This window comes from Pistacia vera, unplaced genomic scaffold, assembly GCF_008641045.1.
Source record: "Pistacia vera cultivar Batoury unplaced genomic scaffold, PisVer_v2 Contig449, whole genome shotgun sequence".
NCBI lineage: Eukaryota > Viridiplantae > Streptophyta > Magnoliopsida > Sapindales > Anacardiaceae > Pistacia > Pistacia vera.
The window spans coordinates 344,099-370,739 of NW_022196278.1; the positions used below are offsets into that span (position 1 = coordinate 344,099).

A 26,641-nucleotide genomic window follows, 5' to 3' on the forward strand; every position below is an offset into this window, starting at 1 on the left:
TCCTAGCGACCGGAAATACCTGAAGAAATTGTAGATTTGGGAATTTGACCCTGATTGACTTCAGTTTTAACCAGCTTTCACGGTCTATTCCTGATCGAATCGGAGAACTTTCCAAGTTGGAAGTTCTAATTCTCTGTGATAACATGTTAAATGGTGGAATTCCAACAAAGCTTTCGACTATCTCAACCCTGTCATATTTTGCAGCTTATGAGAAAAATTTTAGTGGTGCAATTTCTAGTGGACTCCTGAGATATGTGAAGAATTTGGTCCTTAGTTATACAATAAATTGACAGAATTGATTCTGGAAGACCTTTTGTCTTATCCAAGGTTGCAAACTAGATTTGTCTTATAATTTTCAGGGTTCACTACCTGAGAAAATATGTCCAAGCTTGGTCAGGTTGAAATTATGAAGCAAATCAGTCGATGGTGTTATCCCTTCGGTGAATTTTGCAACGCTTGAAAAATTGACTTACTTGGAGCTAATAGCTGGATAACAATAGACTCATTGGGATGATACCTTTACAATTGGGTGATTGCCCAAATGAACTTGGCTCAGAATAAACTTAATGGTTCATTGGCAAGAGCAGTTGGTAATCTCAGCCTTTTTCTAGTTATAAAGCTTGAACTCAACAACCTGAGTGGAGAAATCACTGTTCAGTTTTCCCAACTAAAAACTTTGTCTCAATTAAACATCGGCTGGAATTCACTGATTGGTTCGATGCCTTCTTCCATTTCAAACTTGCGAGAGCTTACAATCTTGAAGGATGACAGTTGCTGTTGTAATAGCTATGGCCCTTGTGGCTAGTTTCTTGCCATTGGGATAATCACAATCATATATTACTACTTTCTTCATATCATCAAAAGTATTAGAAAACAGGAGAAATTAAAAGAAATCGAATATTGATATGAATTGTATTGAATTACGGACGAAATTAGAAATTTGCTTAGACGTGACAGAAGGTTTTAAAAATTAACAAATTTTAATGAATGGTTTCACCATGTTGGGAAGGTGAGATAGTAAATCTGTTCCTTTCAAGCTTTGACTCAGAGTGATTAAAAATTACCATGGTTTTAGACTTTTAGTGAGAAAAGTCTTTTTAAAAGATCCTTAATTCCTTATTTTAATGGCTTATTGATAAAATTAACCATATTTTGAGGGGGATTAAATAATTAACCCTTTCAATTAACCATATTTTGAGGGAGATTAAATAATTAACCCATTCTTCAAGCCCAAAGTTATTAGCCACCAATGATGTGAAATCACAGAATTACCCATATGTAAAATGAATTTCTCACTGCGATTTCAAATTCTATCCAACGGAACTTTGAGTTGTTGCTGGCTGAATTCAATCGAAATCAGCAAGATTCAATTTTTCGGTGACTTTCAGTTGTCATTTGGGTTTGGGTTCACATTAGAGAGCATTTTCGAACTTGAAAAACCATAATAGGGAAGAAAGTAAGTGTCTTTCCTTACCTTTCAGCTTTGTTGTGTTGTTATTGTTGAATTGATAATTAGTTTGGATGAAGTTTTGGCTAAAATCATTACCCTTTGCTCTAGATGTGGATATTTAGATCATTATTGAGTTGTGTTGAGATTTTGTTTTGGGTTTATCAAATGTGTTGAGATTTTGGGGTCGGGGATTCAAGTTTGGTAGTGTTGATTTTGGTGCAATGCTTTGTGTTGGGTTTAAGGGGTTATTGGTTAGCAGAAAGGTCCCGGCGAACTGGGGAAATTCAAGCTAACAGGCAAAAGCTTCTACCAGTTAGCGTTAATCTCCCTAGTTAGCTGGGAGATTTCGGCTAACTAGGAAAAGGTGTTACTGGTTAGCCGGAAGCTTCCAACTAAGTGAGTAGCTTTACGCTAACCGGTAGAAAGCTTTCTGTTGGTTAGTGTAAAGGAAGCTACTTACTTAGTCGGAGGTTCTGGCTAACCGGTCTGAAGCTTCAAACCGGTTAGCCAAAGCTCTTGGCTAAGTCAGGAGTTTTACACTAACTTCTGCTAGTTAGCATCAAGCCCTCGGCTAAGCCAGAGAGCACCCGGCTAACCTGTAATATTTTTTCTCAATTTTTGTGAAACTTTAATTAATTTTACAATTATATTTAATTGAAAATATCATGTTCTCTTATTTAGATTAAGATAGAATTATACCTTTACATTTTTAATCGAATAAGTCATTTATCTTCTACCAGTTAACGTCAACCTTCCCAGCTAACCTGTAATTTTTTTTCTCAATTTTCATGAAACTTTTTTTTTTTATTTAAATTCTAACTATCCAAAAATTCATTTTACTTACATTAATTATATTTTATTAACAATTTTTTGTATTCTTATTTAGATTAACACATAATTATACTTTTACACTTTCAATTGATTAAGTCATTTATTTATAAATGTGTGTGGAGGCAAGTTAAAAAATGAGGTGAAGAGGAACAAATCTCGTATAATTATCATTTCAACTAGCATTATAAAGCCGTTGTTACCATACATATGATAAAGATGCAATCAGACACATTCAAAAATTTCTGACAAAGATTCAATTGAAGTTATTCGAGACAACATGTTTTGGGAGGTTTATATATGTAGTGGGGTTCTTGCACACTCTATGTTATTGAAGGAGATAGATTATCCTGAAGCGAAGACAGATGAGATGTGGTTCCATATAATTGGTGTTAATATGAGATTTAGTCGCCATGAATTTGGGATAATTACCAGCTTGCGTTTTCATGGCAACTAGAATTTCACAAAGCTATTACCTCAGGATGCTCCCGGAAAGATACATGCAAAGTACTTCCATGATCAACAGACAGTTGTGTATTTAGATTTGACAACAACCTTCTTGTAAAAAAGAGTGGTCGAAGGAGGATAATGTTGATGTAGTGAAACTTGCTTTGTTGTAGTGTCTACATGTTCTGCTACTAGAGGACGATAGCAGGAAAGTGATTAAGAGTGAAGTTATGAAGTTGGTTGATTAATTACCTTTATTTAACAAGTACCCATGGGCTACTGAAGTGTGGGCAGTTATGTATGAATCACTTTCCACTGGTGCTGGTTGGACGGTATATTAAACACATGAAATGGAAGAGGGAAAAGAGGAAGGGAGATATACCGTATGAGTCACTCTACTTGGATTACAAATTTGTAGATTAGAGCAAAAATCTGGTAACAACATCAAAGACTCTTCAGGTGAACCCCTCAGCTCATAGTGCCTAGTTCCTAGGTCGCCATGCTTGAGAATAAGATATTGGTTTTCAATATAAGGGCTACAAATTGTGTTTTCAACACCGTGGTCACCAGATCCCCATTCCTCTCCAGCGTTAAGGTCTTCTAACCCAAGAAACTGTGCGAGCAACCTACCCCCACATGAACATTACATCCGCAACAATGTCCAAACAAGTCAACATCTCTAGGCAAATTTGGTCTGAATTTATATTGGCCAAGAAGATTGGGATTGGACGATTCTACATGTGTAGGCATCGAGTCACTGAATTGGTTATTTCCACGAGCTGATCTATATGCTCCACTTACACCTACTTGAGGAGGGTGACTCCGATGTCTTCTATTACATGGAAGCTCTATGACGAAAATGGAGACCAAATCATTCCTTTTCTGACAAAAGGCTACGTAGTATGCAACGTCATTATCATCATTAAGCTCAATAATCATTCCATTGATTGACGTTTTAAGCTTTATAGCAACTTTGATGCTAGATCTCCGATAATCTATGTTCTTATAATTCACAGCAACAGGCACTTCATCCAATTTCTATTCGCCTCCTATGTAGCTCCATGTATTATCGACCATGACATTCCAATTACCACCGTAACCAACCAAGATGACCAACTTTTCCATTGTGATTGCTTCTACAATACATAAAATACTAGTATCAATGTTAATGTTTCTAAATTAGTATTAAAAAAAAAAAAAAAAAAAAAAAGGTTGAAAACATCACTTACCGTGGTCCATTACATGAAGTGGATCATATTATGTGCTATGATCCACTTCACGTAATTCTCTTGGCTAAGTAGAAATTTCATGCTAAGTGCCAAATGGGCATCCAAAATCGTGTTTTTTGTCTCAATATATTTTCATTGTTTACATAAAACTAAAATGCATGGAAATTTAAGTAAAAGAGGTATAACGTATTAAAAAAACACAACAAATAATTAAAACAATTAAACTTCAAACTGTTGACCAAATGTCAATAAGGGTAGTTTTGTAATTAGGCACAAAGGTGTTGTAATGCGGTGCCGTTTCAATCTTCTCTATATAACATAGAGACTGTAACTTTCTCTTATTAACGAAAATAGAACTGAATCAGCTCACTTACTGATTCTTCTTCTTCTTCAATTTTCTTTCATTTTGACTTGGTATCAAAGCACTTACTAACGTCAATGGTGACTGATTCTGGTTCCACACACTCGCTTAATAGCATAGAAGAACTCCTAAGAGAGTCAATCGATCGCTCCACTTCACATTTGCTCAAGGAATCTGTAAATCGTGCAACCTCAGCTTTACCTTTGAGTTTGCAAACTATCAGCCCAAAGCTCACAAGAAACAACTATCGCTTCTGGAGCTCTAGGTTCTTTTTGCTGTAGGATAACATGAATTGGAGGATCATCTGATTGGTAAAGTTCCCTGTCCCTTTCCTTTACTTGTGTTGAATTCATATATTGAAAATGAGTTAGGGCAAATTAGAGGTGAACTCAAGTTAAGTGATGATTCGATTAGCAATAAGGTGAATCCTGCCTATATTTTATGGAAACGCACAGATAAATTTCTTGTAAGTTGGTTATTAGCTTCCATTTCTGAAAGTATGTTTGGAGTAATACCAAAGTGTAGATTTTCCACTGACATTTGAAATACTTTACATCTTGAATTTCTAAATGATTCTAAGGCTAGAGCTTTACATCTTAAGAACCTATTACAGACCACTCAAAAAGGGAATACGAGTATTTGTGATTATGTTAAAAGGATGAAGGAAATTGCAGAAAGTTTGTCTGCCAGTGGATTGATTGTGGCCAATGAGGACCTGTTGCAATATGTTTTAGAAGGTTTAAGACCTGAATATGATGCAGTTATTATCAATCTAACCTCCAAACTTGAGTCCAAAGTCGATACAATATTCTTGCAGGAAGCTTAGTTCTTACTACAAAAGTATGAGCTTAGGTTGGATAAACTTAACACAACAGATTTGTATAACAATTCTACAAATGTGGCATCACTTCAGCACACTGGAGTTCTTACTGATGCCACCAATACCACCAATACCAAACCTCCTTCCACTCAACACTTCAATACTAAAAGCTCACCTAACTCACTACAAACACCAGCACACAAATCCTTTCCAATCTTTTCACTAGTATCACTGGGAAATCCACATTACCAACAAAATTATGTCATACCTGTTACCGCTGCTTACAATGTTAGGGTAGAAAACCAACTTCAACTACACTATAATGCTTCCATATTCACTCAAAGACCTTCCTTTCAACAATATGGCAGAAGCAGAGGCAGAAATTTTGGGAGAAATAGGCTAATTTGTTAGCTTTGTAACAAGGCAGGACACTCTGCTGTGTAGTGTTATCATATATTCAATGCAGCCTACAATGGTACATTTAACAATGCCTACACCAACTCACAATCATCACACTCCAACCCACAACCACCACAGTTTTATTCTCCACAGCAATCTACTTCTCAGTCATACATGGCCAATGGATACTTTCCCAATTTACTGCCTCAACAACACTCTATGAACCCTCAATCTTAGCAGTTTGGGCAGTCACAAGCTTTTGGACAGTCTCCTGTTCCTATAGGCTCTTTCTCGCAGAACTCATAGCAATCACAGTTTAATCATCAAATCTCTGATAATTTTGGAAGTCCACTGTTAAGTGTTCCCAGCCAACAATTGGCAGGGGATAGTCAAGTCTTTGTTGCTAGCTCAGACATCTCATTTCCTGGTTCCACGCTTGGGTGTTCTGTGTACAATCAGCAAGCTCATCCTCAGCCAATTTTACATTCTGCTCTTGCCACATCCTCCACTCCTACTAACCCTATGTGGTACATGGATTCAGGCACAACAGATCATGTTACTGCTGACTTGAATCACAAGAATCTTAGCAAGAGTTATGATGGTGCAAATCAACTTCAAGTGGGGAATGGTGAGTTTCTCAACATATCTCATATTGGTTTTACTCCCTTATTTAGTGCTCTTCATTCCAAATTTTTATTGCTAAAAAGTATCCTATGTGTGCCTAAAATCACAAAAAATTTTCTAAGTATCTCTAAGTTTACCAAGGATAATGATGTAGTGGTAGAGTTTAATGCTAATTGTTGTATTGTTAAGGACAAGTTAACCAGGGCCACATTGCTACAAGGGGAACTTAAAGGATGCTTTTACCAGTTGAACATCTCACCTAGGTCTACTCTATCTTGTTCATCCAATACTGATCCACCTTATGCTAATGGTTTTTGTTCAAATCTATCTAGTAAAAATAAGTCTAGTTCTAAAATTTCTCAACATGATGAATCATGCTCTAAGTTCTGTAGTCATGCAAGCTGTAATCCTGGTGTATTCTGTTCTAAATTCAGTTCTGATTGTCTTCATAATGTAGAGTTAACGAGTCTTGTTACCGATACTAGTGATGCTAGTAATTCTGTTATTCATAGTCTTATAAAGTGTAACAACTCTTTTAGCAATAAAGTGCTTCAAATAAATTCTGACAATTCTTCTAATTTTCTCAGTTCTTATTGCAAAAATGATTGTTCTAATTCTGAAATTCATTGTTTTCTTGCTAATACTACTACAAATGCATATATGACATGGCACAAGAGACTGGGACATCCACATTCTCTTGTTTTGCATAAAATTCTTGCCACTTTACCTAAAACTACCATTAATCAGTCTCAATCTAAATTAGCTTCTGCTCCTGAATTCTGTGATGCCTGTCAAATGAGAAAATTGCATCTTACCAGCTTTCCATCCTCTTCCTCCATGTTCACTGCACCTTTAGAGTTAGTACATAGTGATGTGTGGGGTCCTACACCCTTACCTTCAGTTGAGGACTTTTGTTATTATGTGCAATTCTTAAACGGCTTTAATCGATACACTTGGTTGTTTCCTCTTCGCACAAAGGAAGAAGTAAAATCTGTTTTTATTAAATTTCATCACCTTGCCGAAAGGCAATTTGGTCACAAACTCAAGTGCTTGCAATCTGACCAAGGAGGAGAGTACATCACATTACAACCCTATCTTGTTGAATTAGGTATTCGGTTTAGACACTCATGTGCCTACATTCATCAACAAAATGGACGATGTGAAAGGAAACATAGACATATAGTAGAAACCGGATTAACTTTTCTTACCCATGCTTCTATGCCCTTATGTTTTTGGTGCCTAGCCTTTGAAACTACTGTTTTTCTCATAAATATGATGCCTACTGCTACTATTAATTTTATGTCACCTTATTAGAAGTTATTCAATCATATGCCTATTTATGACTCCTTAAAAGTGTTTGGTTTCACTTGTTTTCCTTTCCTTCGTATGTACAATACTAATAAGTTTGCTTTTCATTCCGTTAAGTGTATCTTTGTTAGCTATAGTCTTGTTCACAAGGGTTATAGATGTTTAAAACCTGATGGTAAAATCATAATAACTCCAAGTGTCAAGTTTAATGAGCTTGAGTTTCCTTTTGCTCAAGGCTCATTTTGTTCTACCTTCACATCAAACAATCCCCAAGAGTCTCACATTGAAACTCCTTATTTTCCCTTTGTTGCTATTTATCCTACTTCTTCTGGTCGAGCTCCTGGTTTCTCTATAGCAATCAGCCCTGCAAACAAGTCTAACAATGATGCAACAGGAGTTAATTACTCTAACTCTATTACTGCATCATAAGCTGATCCTCTGTTTTCAGAACATACCAAGAGTCAATTAAATTTTTTTGTTCAACCAACTTTTGCACCTGCACATTTTCTTCATCTTTGAGTCAACCTGAGTCTCACAACCTTCCCATGCAGCTCCCTCTTTGAGTCAAACTCTAAACACAGCCTCAAATACTAATACCACTTCATCCATCAATACTACTTCACCCATCAGCTTTTCTTCTTTGCATGTTATACCATCCAACATTATTCCTCCATCTTGCTCACTTGAAGTAGATCTCACGTTGTCAAAATTCTCTAAAGACTCACAGTTCTCTCAGTCAGTAGCATCAAACACTCATCCTATGTTGACAAGAGTAAAAGATGCTGCCATAACCTCTGCTCAAACTTGCATTGAAGTTGATCATCCTACTGCTTGTCTTACTATAAAAAATGTATATTCTGCCCCTACAGTTGCTACTGCATTACACCAAGATTTATCAGATTCAGCATTAGCATATACCATTGTATCCTCTGCTCCTATCATTGTCTCTTCACAGCACCAAGTTGAAGTTGAACCAGCATTAGTATTTGATGCCTTAGTCAGTCCTAGTTGGAAAGCAGCCATGAAATCTGAGTTTGATGCCCTAGTTCATAACAATACTTGGACCCTTGTACCTTTATCTCCTAATATGAATGTAGTAGGAAACAAATGGGTGTTTCGCACCAAGTTTAATGCTGATGGTACACTACAAAAGTACAAGGCAAGGTTGGTTGCCACAGGTTTTCAACAAACCCCTGGTTTTGACTACTTTGAAACTTTTAGTCCTGTGGTTAAACCTTCTACAATCAAGATAATTCTAACTTTGGCAGCAACAAATGGTTGGGATATTCAGCAGGTTGATGTGGACAATGCGTTTCTAAATGGGACCGTAAATGAAGAAGTGTATATGCAGCAGCCGATTGCGTTTGTTCTTCTCAGCCTACTTTTGTATGCAAGTTGCAAAAGGCTTTGTATGGTCTTAAACAAGCTCCAAGAGCTTAGTTTGATAAGTTAAAAACAACCTTACTTGGCAAAGGATTTTTGAATTCCATTTCTGATTCTAGTCTTTTTATACTTAAGCAAGATTCTTATCTCACTTATGTGTTGGTATATGTTGATGATATCCTCCTAACAGGGTCCAATCCAACCTATATTACATAACTGATGCAAGAGCTTAATGAAGAATATTCTCTCAAAACTCATGGCTCACTGCATTGTTTTCTTGGATTGGAGGCTACAACAACTTGCAAAGGTATCCACGTGAAGCAAGCCAAGTATGCTTCTGACCTATTAACTAAGACCAGAATGCTAGATGCAAATACTTGTTGTACACTTATGGTTGTGGGCACAAAATTAGCTTCAAATGATAGTGAACTGTTTGAGAACCTAGCCCTTACCGTAGCACAATTAGGGCACTTCAATATCTCACTCTTACCGGGCCTGATCGCAGCTTTCCTGTTAACAAATTAAGTTAGTTTCTGTCAGCTCCCACTAACCTACAATGGCAAGCTTGCAAGAGATTTTTAAGGTATGTTAAAGGGACAATGGATGTTGGCTTACATTTCAAGCCTGCAAGCAATTTGCATATTGAATGCTATGCTAATGCTAATTGGGGAAGTAATTTGGAAGATAGAACATCCACAAGTGGCTATTGTGTGTACATGGGTCCAAATTTAATTCAATGGAGCTCAAGAAAGCAAAAAGTAGTTGCTTTATCTTCCACTAAAGCTGAGTATAAGGCTTTAGCTCAAATTGGAACAGAGGTTGCATGGTTACAAAGTTTATTTGCTGAGTTGGGCATCCTTATAACTTCTAAACCTGTCATTTGGTGTGATAATGTCAGTGCTACTGCCTTGGCATCTAATCCCGTGTTCCATGCACGGACCAAACACATAGAAATAGATGCCCATTACATTAGAGAACATGTGCTAGCTAACAAGGTGGCTGTACAATATGTGCCATCTAAGTTACAAATTGCAGATGTGCTGACAAAGGCTCTGTCTGCTACTCATTTTGCAGAATTGTGGGAAAAGCTTAATGTACTAAGCAAAGATAAAATGCATTAGTACTTTTCAGTGTTATGTTGCAGTTTGTGATATGTTGCAGTTTTGTGCTATTTTGCTGAGATGTTATTTTGCAGATATTGTTGAGATGCTATGTTGCAGAATGTTGTTACAGGATTTTGAAAAATGTTGTAGTATTAGTTCTTAAAGTTGATTGAAGGAGATATGTCTTTGGTGTTGTAGTATCAGTTCTTAATGTTGTTGAGATGTTATGTTGCAGAATGTTGTTGCAGGATGTTGTAAAATGTTGTAGTATCAGTTCTTAAAGTTGATTGAAGGAGATATGTCTTTGGTGTTGTAGTATCAGACTGTTGTTGTTTTTGCAGAATTAAGAAGTGTTTCTGTTGTGTGATGTTTATCAGACTGTTGTGTGATGTTTATCAAACTGTTGTTGAAATGTTTATCAGACTGCTGTTGCATTTGAACAGTAGAATTAAGAAAGTTCAGAGGTGTTTCTGCTGTGTGATGTTGCAGTATCAGTTTAGAAGTGTTTCAACTGTGTGATGTTGCAGTATCAGTTTTAAATTGACAGAAGGAAATATGTCCTTGATGTTCCAGTATCAAACTGCTGTTGTTTTTGAGCTTTTGAACTGAAGAGTTAAGAAGAGTTTTAAGTTGATGAAGAAGATATGTGTTGGCCTTGCCACTATGTTTCTCTTTTTTTTTTTTTTTTTTNAGTTGCAGTGTGTGTTTGTTACAAAAGAAAAATGCAGAGTTGTAGAAGTATTTTCTGGTGTATATTGTGTAATGTTACAGCATCAGAATTACTGGAATAAGCAGAGTGCGTTGATTATGCTGTGATGACTAAAATGTTGTGTGATGTTGTGATATAGCAATGCTGGTACAAAAGAAAAATGAGCAGTTGCAGTGTGTGTTTGAAGAAAAACAATGCTGGTACAAAAGAAAAATGAGCAGTTGCAGTGTGTGTTTGAAGAAAAATGAGCAGTTGCAGTGTGTGTTTGTTACAAAGTGCAGAGTGTGATGTTGAAATAGCAGAGTAAAGTACAGAGTGATTTTTCTGCAAAATTGTTTCTCAGATCAGTTCAGAACTGCTCCTTAACAAGCTTAGTTTTCAGGTCAAAAGTGCAGAGATACGTAGCTTGGTTTGAGGGGGCATGTTGACCAAATGTTGAAAGTGGCAGTTTTGTAAATAAACACAAATGTTATGCTATTTGTGTAATTAGACGCAGCTGAGTAATTAGGCGCAGATGTTATACGGTGTAGTTTCATTCTTCTTTATATAACAGAAGAAATTGTAAACTCTAAATAATTAATGAATACTTTACGCTACTGAATCAGCTTTACTCTCTGGTTCTTCCTTTTTACAAATTCTTTCGTTTGTTTTGACTAGCATCACCCTAGCCATCTCTTGAAGCACTCTGTTTTTCCTTTCCACAACACCATTTTATTGAGGTGTTTTTGGTGCTAAAAATTCATGGAATATGCCCTGCAATTCACAAAAAATGGCAAAATCAACATTCTCAAATTCCTTCCCATCTTCACTCCTAATTCTCACAATCTTTGTAGCTTTAGAACTCTTCTCAACAAGCAACCTTTTAGCCAATTTCTGAAATGCATTGAAATTATCAGATTTGTCACGCAAAAATCAACCCAAGCATACCTTGAAAAATCATATACACAAACAAACACATACCTTTTACCTCTCGAACTCTCGGTTTGCATAGGACCTATTAGATCCATATGGAGCAATTCTAAAACACATGAGGTATTGAGATTTGATAAAGCTTTATGAGATATTCTGGTTTGCTTACCTTGTTGACATAGACCACACACATTACCTTTTAGAAGTTCAAGTTTTGGTAATTCTTTAACCACTTCCTTTTTTAAGAGTCTTACCAAGTCCTTGAAGTTCATGTGACCAAGTTTCTCATGCCACAAGTTTGTGGAATCTATTTTTGAACTGAGACATGACACACGATTAGAAAGCAAGTAACAATTGTCATTTGACCTTTTTCCGTCAAGTAGAGAAACACCTTTACCATTCAAAATTTGACACTTGTCCTTTGAGAATTGAATCACAAAATCTTTATCACAAATTTGACTAATACTAATCAAATTAGCTTTCAAACCATCAATAAGTAAGACATCTTTCAAAGTAAGAAAATCAAGAAGAACAATTGACCCTTTGCCAAGAATTTTACCTTTCTTTCCATCACCATAAGTGATAGGCTCACTATCAACTGTTCAAGTTCAGTCAAAAGAGATTTATTACCTATCATATGCCTTGAATAACTACTGTCTAGATACCAAAAATCATTTTGAAATGCAAGCAAAGAAGTATGAGGCACAAAACAGTTCACCTCAGCCTTAGGTTTCCAAACTCTTTTGGAAGAAAAACCATTGTTAACATTATGATTTACACTAGCAAAAAAAACTATGGTTTTTAAGAACTTTCTTCAAATATGCAATAAACTTGAAGCATTGGGGTCTGATGTGACCTTTCCTGTTACAAAAATGGTAAATAGGAATAAATTTTGATACCTTTATAACCTGTCTCACATCAATATCTTCAGCAGGAGTTTCGGTGGCCTTCACAAACGTGCTTGCACTAGCTTTTGATGTGGTAGCACCAAGACTGAAGCCTAAACCATACCGATTTCTAAAGGATTTTCCTTGACCAAGCACTTCATCAAGCTTAGGAGAACCTGCATTCAACTTATCAATGATGGTCTTAGCCTTAGTTAGTTCAGTAGTAAGAACAACAATCTTTTCGGACAAGGCTTTCTTTTGCTTTAACAAAGTAGCATTCTCAATACCAAGAGATTGCAACTTTTTCACAACGATTAGCCATTAGTCATACATTTTATCATATGCCTCTTGTTGTTTAGCATATATATCAACAGTGTCATCAGAAACCTCACTCTTACCATCTTCTTGGTTCATGGTGAAGGTAAGAACATTTTCATCATCACCCTAATCATCACCATCACTCTCATCATGCTCACTTTCACTCAAAGTGGTAGTCATGGCCTTACCTTTCTTCCCTTTCAGTGTGTTAACACACTTAGATTATATGTGCCCAAAGCCCTCACATTCAAAACACTTGATACCTTCATTTTTATTTTTTGAAAATTTCTTTGTAAAGGTACTAGGGATTTGATGGTCATAAGACTTTTTCACAAAAGGTTTTCATTGCAATGCCAAATTTCAATGAAACATTTATCATTGAATCGGATGCTTTCGGGGACGGCATAGGGGCAGTTTTGACTCAACAAAGAAGGCCTATTGCATTCATGAGTCGGGCCTTGGGCACCACCAAACGTTCATGGTCCGTTTATGCAAAAGAAATGTTAGCAATCATTCACGCAATTCAGACATGGAGACCATATTTGCTGGGCCAAAAATTTTACATCCAAACTGATCAACGCAGCCTCAAGTACTTGTTGGAGCAACGCATAGCAACACCTGACCAACAAAAGTGGGTGACTAAACTACTTGGCTACGATTATGAGATCCAATATAAGCCTGGCCAAGAGAACACTGCAGTTGATGCACTATCAAAGGTGGCGGGTAGTCCTAATCTTGATGCCTTGTTTGTGTCTAAAACTCACTTATGGGATACAATGAAAGCTGAAGCTGCTGACAATCTTTACATGAAAAAAAAACAGCAAACAAGCAACCGAAAAACCAGGCATTCCTTACAGCTGGCGCAACGGGTTGGTTTGTTACAAAAATCGAGTGGTGGTACCTCCTCATTCCAACATCATCCAACAACTCTTGCGCGAATTCCATGATTCTCCAATGGGGGGACATTCGGGTGTATTGCGCACCTACAAAAGGCTAGCACAACAATTCTATTGGCCATCCATGCACCAAGTAGTGAAGCATTATGTTGCCTCTTGTGAAGTGTGCCAACGAACTAAAAATGAGACTTTGTAACCTGCCGGACTTCTACAGCCACTTCCAATTCCTTGTCAAGTTTGGGATGATGTCACTATGGACTTCATCGAAGGCTTTCCACCTTCAAATGGTAAAAATTCAATTCTTGTTGTGGTTGATAGGTTGAGCAAATTAGCACATTTTTTGGCTCTCTCCCATCCGTATATAGCAAAAGTGGTGGCTGAAAAATTCATTGAAGGAGTGGTGAAGCTTCATGGCATGCCTCAGTCCATCATAAGTGATCGAGACCCGGTGTTCATCAGTCGTTTTTGGCGGGAGTTCTTCAGAATGTCAGGCACACAATTGAAGATGAGCTCCGCCTACCATCCGCAAACAGATGGACAAACGGAAGTTGTCAACCGTTGTATTGAACAATATCTTCGGTGCTTTGTTTACCAACAACCTCGTAAGTGGCATTCGTTCCTTCCATGGGCTGAGTTTTGGTACAACACTACCTACCATGCATCTATAGGAATGACTCCCTTCTAAGCTTTGTATGGACGACCCCCACCAACAGTTCCACATTACCATGAAGGTTATTGTCCAGTAAATGAAGTTGACCAAAGCTTAGCTTCTCGAGATGCCTTGCTACGGCAGCTTAAGGAAAATTTACATGCCGTAAATAATCAAATGAAGCAACAAGAAGATTCCAAATGTCGGGACATTGACTATCAAGTGGGGGACTTTGTGTTTCTGAAGCTTCATCCCTACCGCCAGCAATCTGTGTTTAAAAGAGCCTATCAAAAGCTTGCAAGCAGGTTCTATGGGGCATATCAGATTGCAGAAAAAATTGGAAAGGTGGCCTACTAGCTCAAGCTACCCCAAGGTTCTCGCATTCACCCAATCTTTCACGTGTCCCTCCTAAAGAAGAAATTGGGTGCCCCAATTGTTGCTAGTACTGAGTTACCTCCAATGGCTGAAGATGGGGATTTGATTATGGAATCGGAGGCAATATTAGACACCCATTGGGTCAAGAAAGGGTCCAAAATTGTCGAAGAAAGCTTGATCAAATGGAAAAGCCTTCCAGTAGATGATGCTACGTGGGAAAACAAACAAGAACTGAAAGACAAGTTTTTAAATATGAACCTTGAGGACAAGGATCCAGTCAAAGGCGGGGGTATTGATATGCCAAGAAGATCCCAAAGAGTGCTCATGAAGAACCCAAAGTATTTTGACTCAGAGCTGTCGTCATGCATGGAATGCATGGAAGATTCTTGCTGCCAAAGACTTGGTCTAAGTTGTTGATCATGTCCACTAGTCTGCTTGCTTAAGAATAGCATAAGTAGTTATTATTTAATTTTGAATAATTTTCGGCTGTTTTGTTAGTATCCTATTTCTTAGAGATGTGATCTAAGAATTGGGAATAGTTGTTAATTTCCATTTGTATTTAAACTCTTTTATAGTCATCAATAAGAGAGCTAATTCCAATTAAAATTCTTGTGGTCTATTCTCACCCTAAGTAGAATACTATCTTCACTAAACAATTTTCTTATAGCTTTGATTGGGACCTATCATTTTACCATGTCATCAATCCTATACCATATTTAACTTAGGCATATTGTCAGTATTTGTTCAAATATTTTGGGCCTGTTTGTTATGGACTCTCTTATTGAGCTGCATCAACTTGGGCTAGTCTGAAAATTTCCTCTCAACAAGTGTAATTCCGAAAACCCAAGGGTCTATATATCAATTAATTCTCAAAGGGTTAGAGCAGTTTCTTATTATGTTATTAATATGAATAAAAAGTATAACTTAATTACCAATGAAAATTCAAGTACGCAACCGATATAAAAAGATAATTGTCTCTGCATGATTCAAATTGAATCTCATAACCAGGAAAACATAATGCAATTAATACATGTTAAATATAAAGAGTTCCACATGTAGCCATCAGAACAAAAAATGAATTTCTTCTACATAGCTTAACTCTCACAATTTATTATATTATGTTGTAACATGGTTAGAATTGATGTCAAAACATTCTACGCAGGGGCTTTCTGGTTGCTGAGGCACTTCCCAATGGCTTCTGCCATTATTTCCAGAGGCCTGGTAGTCACTTCAGAAGCAAGATTGGCTAATTTATCATCGACCTCATACTCAATTGAAGATTTAATAATACTTGATTCACCACCTTTCTCAATAATTTCCAGCCGAATTATATAGGATTCAAATCCAAGTACTTTAAACCACCCTCCTTCAATCATTTCTGTTTCCTCCACTCGCTTCTCTTCATCAATCTTTTTGAATATTTCCTTTATATAACCAGCTCCAGGAGTTCCTTTATAACCACCCAAAATATATATATATTCATTACTTATTGAAATTAACTTCCTCAAACCCATCTGCATTTTGTTACATATCACATACTTTAATTTAGAAACATTTTATTCTTTTTTGTTAGAATACATATAAAATATTATATATATATATATATATATATATAATATATATATATATCTATATAGTTATAATATATATATATATATATCATTACTTATTGAAATTAACCTCCTCAAAACCCATCTAGCATTTTGTTACATATCACATACTTTAATTTAGAAACAATTTTATTCTTTTTGTTAGAATATATATATATATGTGTGTGTGTGTGTGTGTGTGTGTGTGTGTGTGTGTGTGTGTGTGTATCATTACTTATTGAAATTAACCTCTTCAAACCCATCTAGCATTTTGTTACATATCACATACTTTAATTTAAAAACAATTTTATTCTTTTTGTTAGAATACATATAAAAAATTATATATAAAAAATTAAAAACAAAGAAATATGATTGTATTTTCAAAAACAATTTTAATTAGTTTAAAGCTTGAAAACAAATAATATAAGAATTTTTGTTATATCTATATTATTCATACTTTCTTATGATATGTACATATATAGTTATTCTCTAATCAGAACCATGACTATATACGACTGAATTTGAAATTTAAAAGATCATATAAATCCAATGTGAGATAAATCTAACGGTGATTAAGCATGACCCGATAAAAATAATATTAGAACGTCCTAACTAGAGAATTAATATATTCATACATGTCGTACTTTATATATAAATTAAAATTAACCATTTTAAGATCATAATGAAAGTTACTATATGTCTATTAACACATTTCTCTAAATAGTATATAAACCATAAATAAGCACACACACAAAAAAAAACCAAAAAAAAAAAGCCATTCCATTTAGCATCCTCAAACCTAGCTAGCATCCTAAACAGTGATACATTGTATATTACAGAAAAAAATAATGTTTATATTTTCAAAAGCAGAAATAATTTAAACCTCGGATATAATATTTAAGAATTCTTATAGAAATATTTTACCCAAACAATTAATTATATATATTTTAAGATTATGATAACTTGCATAAGTTATAGAGATCTGCGAACTTATAATAAAAAGTATTTAATTAGAAAGAAGATATAATACTCGGAGGAAATGATACCATCCGAATTTGATGAATTGTATTTTCCAATTCATTGATTTTACTCTGATAGTTACATGTTTTATATAAGGAGATACAGTCTACAAATTCTCCTAATTATGTCAATTACAATATACCGACATAATTAGGAGATATTATGAGTATCTTAAAACTGACAAAATTAAGAGATTACATAATATTTTGGAAATATTCAGGGAATCTCAACACTCGCTCTCAAGTTGGTGCGTAGATGTCACACATGCCAAACTTGTCTAAAACTTGTGAGAAAATACATTTGGAGACAACCTTGGTATGAAGATCGGCCAATTGATCCTCTGATCGAATCTTGGGCAATTCAATAATCTTTTCATCCAGTTTTTCTTTGATGGAAAATCTATCTACTTCAACATGCTTCATACGATTATGTTGAACGGGTTTGTCAGCAGTATCACATGTTACTTTATTATCACAATATAACTAGATTGGTTGATTAGATTGATAGCCCAAATCTTGCAGTAGAAATCTTAGCCACAAAGCTTCACAAATCCCAAAGTACCATTCCCCTAAATTCTGCTTTAGTGCTTGAGCATGTCACAACATCCTGTTTCTTGCTTCTCCACGTGACTAGATTACCTCCTACAAAAGTGAAATAACCAGAAGTAGATAGTCTATCATCCACTAGTCTAGCCCAATCAGCATCAATATATGTATTCACATTTTGGTAGTCTTTGTTTTTAGAAAATAAGATTCCCTTTCCAGGAGCATGTTTTAAATATCTCAAGATACGCATAATTGTGTTCATATGTTGTTTTCCAAGATTATGCATGAACTGACTAACTATACTCAATGCATAAGTAAGATTTGGCCTAGTGTGAGACAAATACATCAATCTTTCCACAAGTCTCGTGTATCTCCATTTGTCAACTGGTACTTGATCAGTCTCGACTCCTAATTTTAAACCTTCTTCAATTGGTGTATCAGTTGGTTGACATGTTGACATACCGATTTCCTGTAGCACATCCAAGGCATACTTTCTTTGTGATAGGATGATAACTCTGTTAGATCGAGACACTTCAATTCCAAGAAAAAATTTCAAAGAACCTAAGTCCTTCATCTCAAATTCCTCTAATAAGTACTTTTGCATAGCCTTCATTTCTTCTGGATCATTTCCCGTAACCACCATTTCATCCACATATACAATAAGTGCAATGATCTTTCCTTGTTGTTTTTTAAGAAACAGTGTGTGATCTGAATTGCTCTGATGGTAGCAAAAAAATTTCATAGCTTTGCTGAACCTCCCAAACCATGCCCTTGGAGATTGTTTTAACCCATACAATGACTTTTTTAACTTACAAACCTTTTGGCTATGCCTCCTTGGAAGGATATGTACCCTGGTGGAAGATCCATATAGATCTCTTCAGACAATTCTCCATGTTAAAAAGCATTCTTCACATCAAACTGCTGTAATCGCCAGTCCACGTTTGCAGCCAAAGATAACAAGACACATACTGTGTTGATTTTGGCTATAGGTGCAAATGTGTCTATATAGTCTATCCCATGAGTTTGGGTGTACCCTTTTGCTACTAGTCTTACTTTAAATTGTTCAATCGTGCCGTCAGCTTTATATTTCACAGTGTAAACCCATTGACATCCAATAGTCTTCTTTCTTGGTGGACGATCAACAAGTTCCCAAGTCTCATTCTTTTGTAATGATTTAATCTCTTCATTCATGGCAGCTTTCTGCTTTGGATCAAATAAGGCTTCATGCACATTGTTAGGCATAGATACAATAGATAATTGATTCACAAATGACAGATTTGATTTTGATAGACAATGGTTAGACACATAATGACTCATGGGATATTTGACCTTACTAGATAGCTCAAGTTTGTATGTTGGTTTAGGAATCCCTCTAGTATTACGTGGTGGTAACCGTTTCCTAATTGGTTCAAACTAAATTGGTTTAGACTCAATTGGTTCAAACTCTAAAACAGGAACATTCTCATCGAATGATGGTTGTGACATAACAGGTATGAGGGACTCAGATTGAGAAGTTTCTATGGACGGGTTTGATACCACCTCCACATTTTCATCATCCACTTTATCTTCATGTCGATCAATAGGCTTGGTTTGTGGCTCATAGCCTCTCACACTTGAACAACATCTTGAACAGCATAGTCAAGAGTCTGAAATTCTTCTTGATAGTACTCCCTTTGAAGTTTAGACTCAGAAGAAAAATACATTGCTTCTTCATGGAAAACAACATCCATCGTCACAAATGTTTGGTGAGTTGGAGGATGATAGCATTGATATCTCTTTTGATGAACACCATACCTAATGAAAACGCATTTCAAAGCACGAGGGGACAACTTGTTGCATTGATGTTTATTGAGGTGAACAATGTAAAGGTGATATAGCAAAAAACATGAGGTGGTAAGTTCGGAACCGTTGGAGCATTCACTGTTTTGCCAAAGGCCTAAAAAGGTGTCTGGAACCCAATAGAACTACAGAGTACCCTATTGATTAGGTAGGCTATAAAAGTAAGTGCTTCTCCCTAAAAGGATAATGGCATGTGAGCTTCTATTAATGAGGCATGAACGACCATTTTGTTGAGGTGTGTTGGGACAAGTAGTTTGATGAATGATACCATGTGTTGCCAAGTACTATTGAAGATCTGAACTTTTATATTCTCCTCTATTGTCACCTTGGAGGACCTGAACCTGTGCATTATACTGTGTTTGAACCATTTTTGTGAAATCTCTAAAAGAGCAAATTAACCTCCCTTTTGGATTTCATTATTCATCAATAAAAGTAACAAACCAACAGGATAAGGTGGTAACTTGTGATGGCCCACATACATCTGAATGTATAAGCATAAAAAGAGTTGGACTTTTGTTGAATGATATTGGGAATGGGACATATGACTTTTTGATAGTTCACAAACATCACAGCGGAAGTTACTAATATCATTTTTTTTTTCAAACAAACTTGGAAAAAGTTTCTTCAAGTAATCGAACGAAGCATGACCTAAACGTCGATGCCATAACCAAATGTCAGATTTTTGTTTATCCTTTTTAGAGGAATCTACTGTCATAGCTTGTTGTAACATGGTAGAATGTTTTGACTCTAAATCCAAGCAATATAACTGTCCACGTCTAATACCATTACAAATCGTCTGTTTTGTTTGAATGCTTTTAAACTCACAAAATTCAGGCCAAAAAATCACCACACAAGATAAGGCTTTGGATATTTTAGAGATAGACAACAAGTTATAATTCAAGGATGGAACAACTAAAATAGACTCTAAGTGGAAAGTGTTGTTGAGGGTTAATGATCCTTCCCCAAAGACCCCGGTGGACTCACCATTGGGAGTAGAAACAAATTTTTGTGATGATGTTTTAAGGTTAGAAACAAGCCTAGAATAAAATGTCATATGATCGGTAGCACCAGAATCAATTATCTATGCACTATTAGAAACAGATGTACACATATGTAAAGACTTACCATCATTTCCACCAATGGCTACCAATGATAAAGATTGTATGGCATCTTCTTCCTTTTCCACAATAGCAGCAATAGAACTTCTCTTGTTCTTGCTGTTGAGCTTGTTAGGTTTCGTTTGTGCATGTTGACTCTCATTTTGAGCTACCATTACTGAAGTTTCAGCCAACTTTGGAACCAGGTTTTTGCATAGAATTTCCCCACAGATCCTCTCTTTTTTTTTTTTATTTTTTTTTTTTTACTTTGACTCTCTCCTTTTTTTTTTTTTCACTCTTTGACTCTTGACTCCTGATTTTTTTTTTTTTTTTAACTCTTTGACTCTTGACTTTTTATTTTTTTTAAGAGATTGAACTCACCTTTTTTTTTTCTTCTTCTCTTTTTTTTTTTTTTTTTTTAAACACAAACTCACCAAAAAAACACAAACTTCTATGGGGCATTTTATTAAAAGGCCATGTCAAGTTTAAATTTAATTAAAAGGCTATGAAGTTTTAAAGTGTTAACTAACTAGCCTTATTATTGATTAAAGGTAATTAAACTTGATTAGTGCTTAATTAGGATTAATGAAGTATTGTGTAATCTTTTAAAAATTATACTATATTCCCAAAAACCCGAAATTCTTGCAAACAAACCCAAATTCTTCTTCCTCTCGCCATTAACGTATCTCTACCTTGGTTGCTATTTCTTCTTGGCTTCGTCTACATCTTCTTCTTCATCTACAACTTCTTCTTCCTCATTCCTCTATATCTTCTTGTTCCTCCGCCATTAACACTTTCTTCTTCCTCCACCATTAACAACTTCTACGCAAAAGATCCACATCCTACTCCTCATGACATTTCGTCTAAGTATGTGTATCTCCTCTTTACATTTTATATTTAGATTTACAAAGATTTAATAATGGATGGGGTTTGGGTTATGATTTCGATTTAGTTGTTTAGGTTGTTGGGTTGTGTTTGATGTAATGCAAGTTGAAAGGAGTGAAATTTGTTGAATATTTTCTTGCATTGTGGGTAACTAGGGTGATAGCACTGATTGTAGCTGGAGATGGCTGAAAATGTGTTTTGGATCTGATGGATCGCTTAAGCGATCTGGTATAAGTCTGGTATATGATAGCAGATTGCTTAAGCGATTAGGCTTATTTGTACTAGATCGCTTAAGCGATATACTGGATCGCTTAAGCAATGTAGTAAGCGATATACTTTGATGAGAAATTATATTCCATAATGTTTATTTAATAGTTAGTCCTTTTTTATTAATTATTTATTATTATTAATTATTTTTTTCATTTCAATAGAATGTGAAAAGAACACTTCGGTCTTTGTCAGTCAGCACCGTACATAAAACTGAAAGATCTATAAGCGATGCAGTAAGCGATATACTTTGATGAGAAATTATATTCCATAATGTTTATTTAATAGTTAGTCCTTTTTTATTAATTATTAATTATTATTAATTATCATTTCAATAGAATGTGAAAAGAACACTTCGATCTTTGTCAGTCAGCACCGTACATAAAACTGAAAGATCTATTTTTATTCTATTATTTTTGCTAGTTGTTGGCAAGAAAGTAATATAAAAAAAATATAATATTGATATAAAATTGAACTCTGCAACCATCTGCTCTGCACTCTGTAGACCAAGGCTAAATAGACGGGATCGCTTAAGCGATTAAGAGTAATTTACTTCAATATTTCTTTTCCATGTTTATGGACATGTATTTAATATAGACGTAAAAGAACTAATTTAATTAAAATATAACAACGGTCATGGTCCACTGAACTAATCGTACACCTGATATGTTTAATATAGACGTAAACATTCTACACTATATATGTTTAATATAGTTGTAAAAGAACTAATTTAATTAAAATATAATAATGGTCATGGTCCACTGAATGAACCATACACTTGATATGTTTAATATATACGTAAACATTCTACACCATATATGTTTAATATAGCCGTAAAAGAACTAATTTAATTAAAATATAATAATGGTCATGGTCCACTGAACGAATCGTACACCTGATATGTTTAATATAGACGTAAACATTCTACACTATATGTGTTTAATATAGCCGTAAAAGAACTAATTTAATTAAAATATAATAACGGTCATGATCCATTGAACGAATCGTACACCTGATATGTTTAATATAGACGTAAACATTCTACACCTTATATGTTTAATATAGCCGTAAAAGAACTAATTTAATTAAAATATAATAACGGTTATGGTCCACTGAAAGAATCATACACCTGATATGTTTAATATAGACGTAAATATTCTACACCATATATGTTTAATATAGTCGTAAAAGAACTAATTTAATCAAAATATAATAACGGCCATGGTCCACTGAACGAATCGTACACCTGATATGTTTAATACAGACGTAAACATTCTACACCATACGTTTAATATAGTCCTAAAAGAACTAATTTAATTAAAATATAATAACGGTCATGGTCCATTGAGCGAATCGTACACCTGATATGTTTAATATAGATGTAAACATTCTACACCATATATGTTTAATATAGCCGTAAAAAAAACTAATTTAATTAAAATATAATAATGGTCATGGTCCACTAAACGAATCGTACACCTGATATGTTTAATATAGACATAAACATTCTATACCATATATGTTTAATATAGCCGGAAAATAACTAATTTAATTAAAATATAATAACGGTCATGGTCCACTGAACGAATCGTACACTTTATATGTCTAAGATAGCGTTAATCGCTTAACCGATCTAGTGAAATACAATAAAATAATCCGAATACACTGGATCGCTTAAGAGATTTCATTTCTTGCTTAAGTAATCCTGTGTATTTAGACTTAGTCGCTTAAGAGATCTTGTTGTATTTATGTTATCGCTTAAGCGATTCTACGCTTTTACACTTGGTTGCTTAAGCGATCATGAACAAGACAGAATCAATAAGTGCCCAGACGCACAATCGCTTAAGCGATTTATTCTATTGCTTAAGTAATCATTTGCTTTTAGCCTTGGTCGCTTAAGCGATTACGCGATCATGTCCAAGGCAGAATCAACTTCTGTCCAGATGCACGATCGCTTAAGCGATTCTTCGCTTTTACTGTTGGTCGTTTAAGCAATCATGAACAAAACAATAAATAAGTGCCCAGACGCACGATCGCTTAAGCGATCTTTTGCTTTTAACGTTGGTCGGTTTAAGCGATTTATAATCGCTTAAGCGATCATGTCTGACGAAGAATCAACTTCTACCCAGATGCACGATCGCTTAAGCAATTCTTCGCTTTTACTATTGGTCACTTAAGCAATCATGATCAAGACAATCAATAAATGCCCATACGCACGATCGCTTAAGCAATCCTTTTCTTTTAACCTTGGTCGCTTAAGCGATCATGTCCGAAGTAGAATCAACTTCTGCCCAGATGCACGATCGCTTAAGCGATTCTTCGCTTTTACTCTTGGTCGCTTAAGCGATTATGTCCGACACTTGGAATTTGCGTCGACGTCCTCCTCTTCAGTTTCAATTTCAACTCCTGCCCTCCCTTGTTTCGCTAGTAGAATGTCTTCTGTCGGTGCCGTTTCCTCTCCTGGTGGAGCAACTTCAGTCATAAGAAGTTACTCCACCGCAACTTCTTCTTCTTCATTTTTGGTAGACCCAGTGGTGCCTACAATTTGGGGAGTGGATGCGTTTTTTTTCTGTTTCTTTGAGGATCTCAACCATTATAACTTAATCAGGAATGGCAAGGAATGACAAAGATACAAAGAGCAAAGAAATTGAGAAATTGCAGAAAATTGGAAGAAAAAATGAGAGAGAGGAAGGTGTTTGAATCCTGTTTTGAGAAAGAGAAGTTGAGAGAAATGCGTTTTGCCTTTCAAATTTTAAATCAGCTTCTCTTTATTATACTCTAACCCACAAATGTTTAAATCTTTTCACCCTAATCCTTTTCGCTGCTTTAATTACACTTAACTGTGACACGTCGCATTTTTAACCCAAAAAAAATCAAAAAGATTTTCATGGCCATTTTGTTAAATGGAAACTTGGGATGTCGAGGGAGTTAAATTTGGGGGATTTTATTAAAAGACCATTTAGAGTTAAAATTTAATTAAAAGGCTATACAGTTTGTAAAATTTAACTAAATAGCCATGTTTTTTATTAAGCTTAATTAAACTTGATTAGGGGTTGGTTACGAATAATGAATAATTGAGTAATCTTTTAAAAATTATGATATGTCCCCAAAGAGTCAAAATTCTTGCAAATAAACCCAAATACCTTCTTCTTCCTCCCACGACATTAACGCATTCCTCTGCCATTAACATCTTCTCCAACACAGATCGTCGTCGTCGTCGTCGTTGTCCTCTTCCTCCTCCTCGTGACATTTCGTCCAGGTATGTGTATCTCCCCTTTCAATTTTATATTTTGATTTACAAAGATTTAATGATGGATTGGGTTTGGGTTAGGATTTTGATTTAGTTGTTAAGGTTGTGTTTGATGTAATGAAAGTTGAAAAGAGTGAAATTTGTTGAAAAATGTCTTGCATTGTGGGTAGCTGGGGGTGGTGGCACCGATTGTAGGCAGAGAGACTGAAAATGTGTTCTGGATATGATGGATTGCTTAAGCGATCTGGTGTATCGCTTAAGCTATCTGGTACGCTGGTAATACAGCAGATAGATCGCTAAAGCCATCAGGTATGTGGCATAAGATCGCTTAAGCAATCTGCTAAAAGTCTGGTGTATAGCAGCAGATCGCTTAAGCGATCATGCTTATTTATACTGGATCGTTTAAGTGATCCATGATATCGCTTAAGCGATCCAGTAAACGATATACCAGATCATTTAAGCAATACACCAGATCTCAAGCGACTATGCAGATGGTTTTTACAATATTTCAACCCTTAGTACATCAATTAAGAATAGTTTTTTCCTTGCATTATAGGTACTTGGCTATTATGAGACATGGGACAAGTTGTTTTGGGTGTTGAATATTTTTGTGAGTGGGTGGAGGAAGAAAGTAGTTGGAAGTGGATTGGGAAGAGCAAAGAAGTTATACCAATTGTTGTGAGCACAGAGGTTAGTTTTGATGAGTTGATTGATGAAATAATTAGAAGAGGTGAATTGAGTTGCTCACGTAGTGATATAGTTGTGAAGTTGGTTTAAAGGAAGGGGATAACGAGCAAGTTGGTGGAGATTTGCCTAGTTTTAATTTGAACTACGAGGACGACAATGATTTGTTAATTGAAAAATCAAGAGTAGATGGTGAATTGGGTGGTACGGAAGACACTGTAGAAGAGGTTGGTCATAAGGGGCAGAATGAAAATGTTGAAGAGGAGGACCCCGTACATGTTCCCGCGGATGTAGAGAGTTTTTCAAATACAGATTATGCAGAAGGTGTAGTTTGTGAGGAAGAGAACACATTGGCCATTTATGTAGGTTCAAAGGGGGCAATTGCAGGTAGTGGTGAATCAGCTCATGTTTTTACGGATGGATTAGAGTTGCGCATAGGGTATTTATTTGACAACAAAGATGAAGTGGTGAGGAAGCTAAAACTTGTTGCCGTGAGAGGTAATTTTGAGTTCATCACCAAAAAGTCAAATTCATTGGCTGTGACGGTTACATGTCGTGACCAAAAGTGCAAGTGGCAGGTTTATTGTAGAAGGTTGGCAAAGTTGGAAAAATTTATTCTTAGCACATATACCTGTGAGCACACATGTGGGTTGGGACATATTTCAGGGGAGCATCGACAAGCCTCCGCTGATGTTATTGGACAACTTGTCAAAAGTTAGTTCGTTGAAGGGAAATGTCCATCTCCTAAAGACATTTAGAGACTTGTGTGC

At 35.6% G+C, this 26,641-nt stretch overlaps 1 protein-coding gene across 1 annotated transcript in view; it reads right to left on the minus strand.

The window, feature by feature from the left end:
• Positions 1-15,849: 15,849 nt before the first annotated feature.
• The window catches only part of LOC116144605 (S-norcoclaurine synthase 2-like), a 32,363-nt gene continuing 21,571 nt past the window's right edge, over positions 15,850-26,641 (minus strand). Inside the window, exons 2-3 of the mRNA XM_031430046.1 lie at positions 18,667-18,673; positions 15,850-16,145 (exon numbers count right to left, since the gene is read on the minus strand). Coding sequence (XP_031285906.1) covers positions 15,850-16,145; positions 18,667-18,673 — 303 coding nt within the window. The remainder of the gene's footprint in view (positions 16,146-18,666; positions 18,674-26,641) is intronic.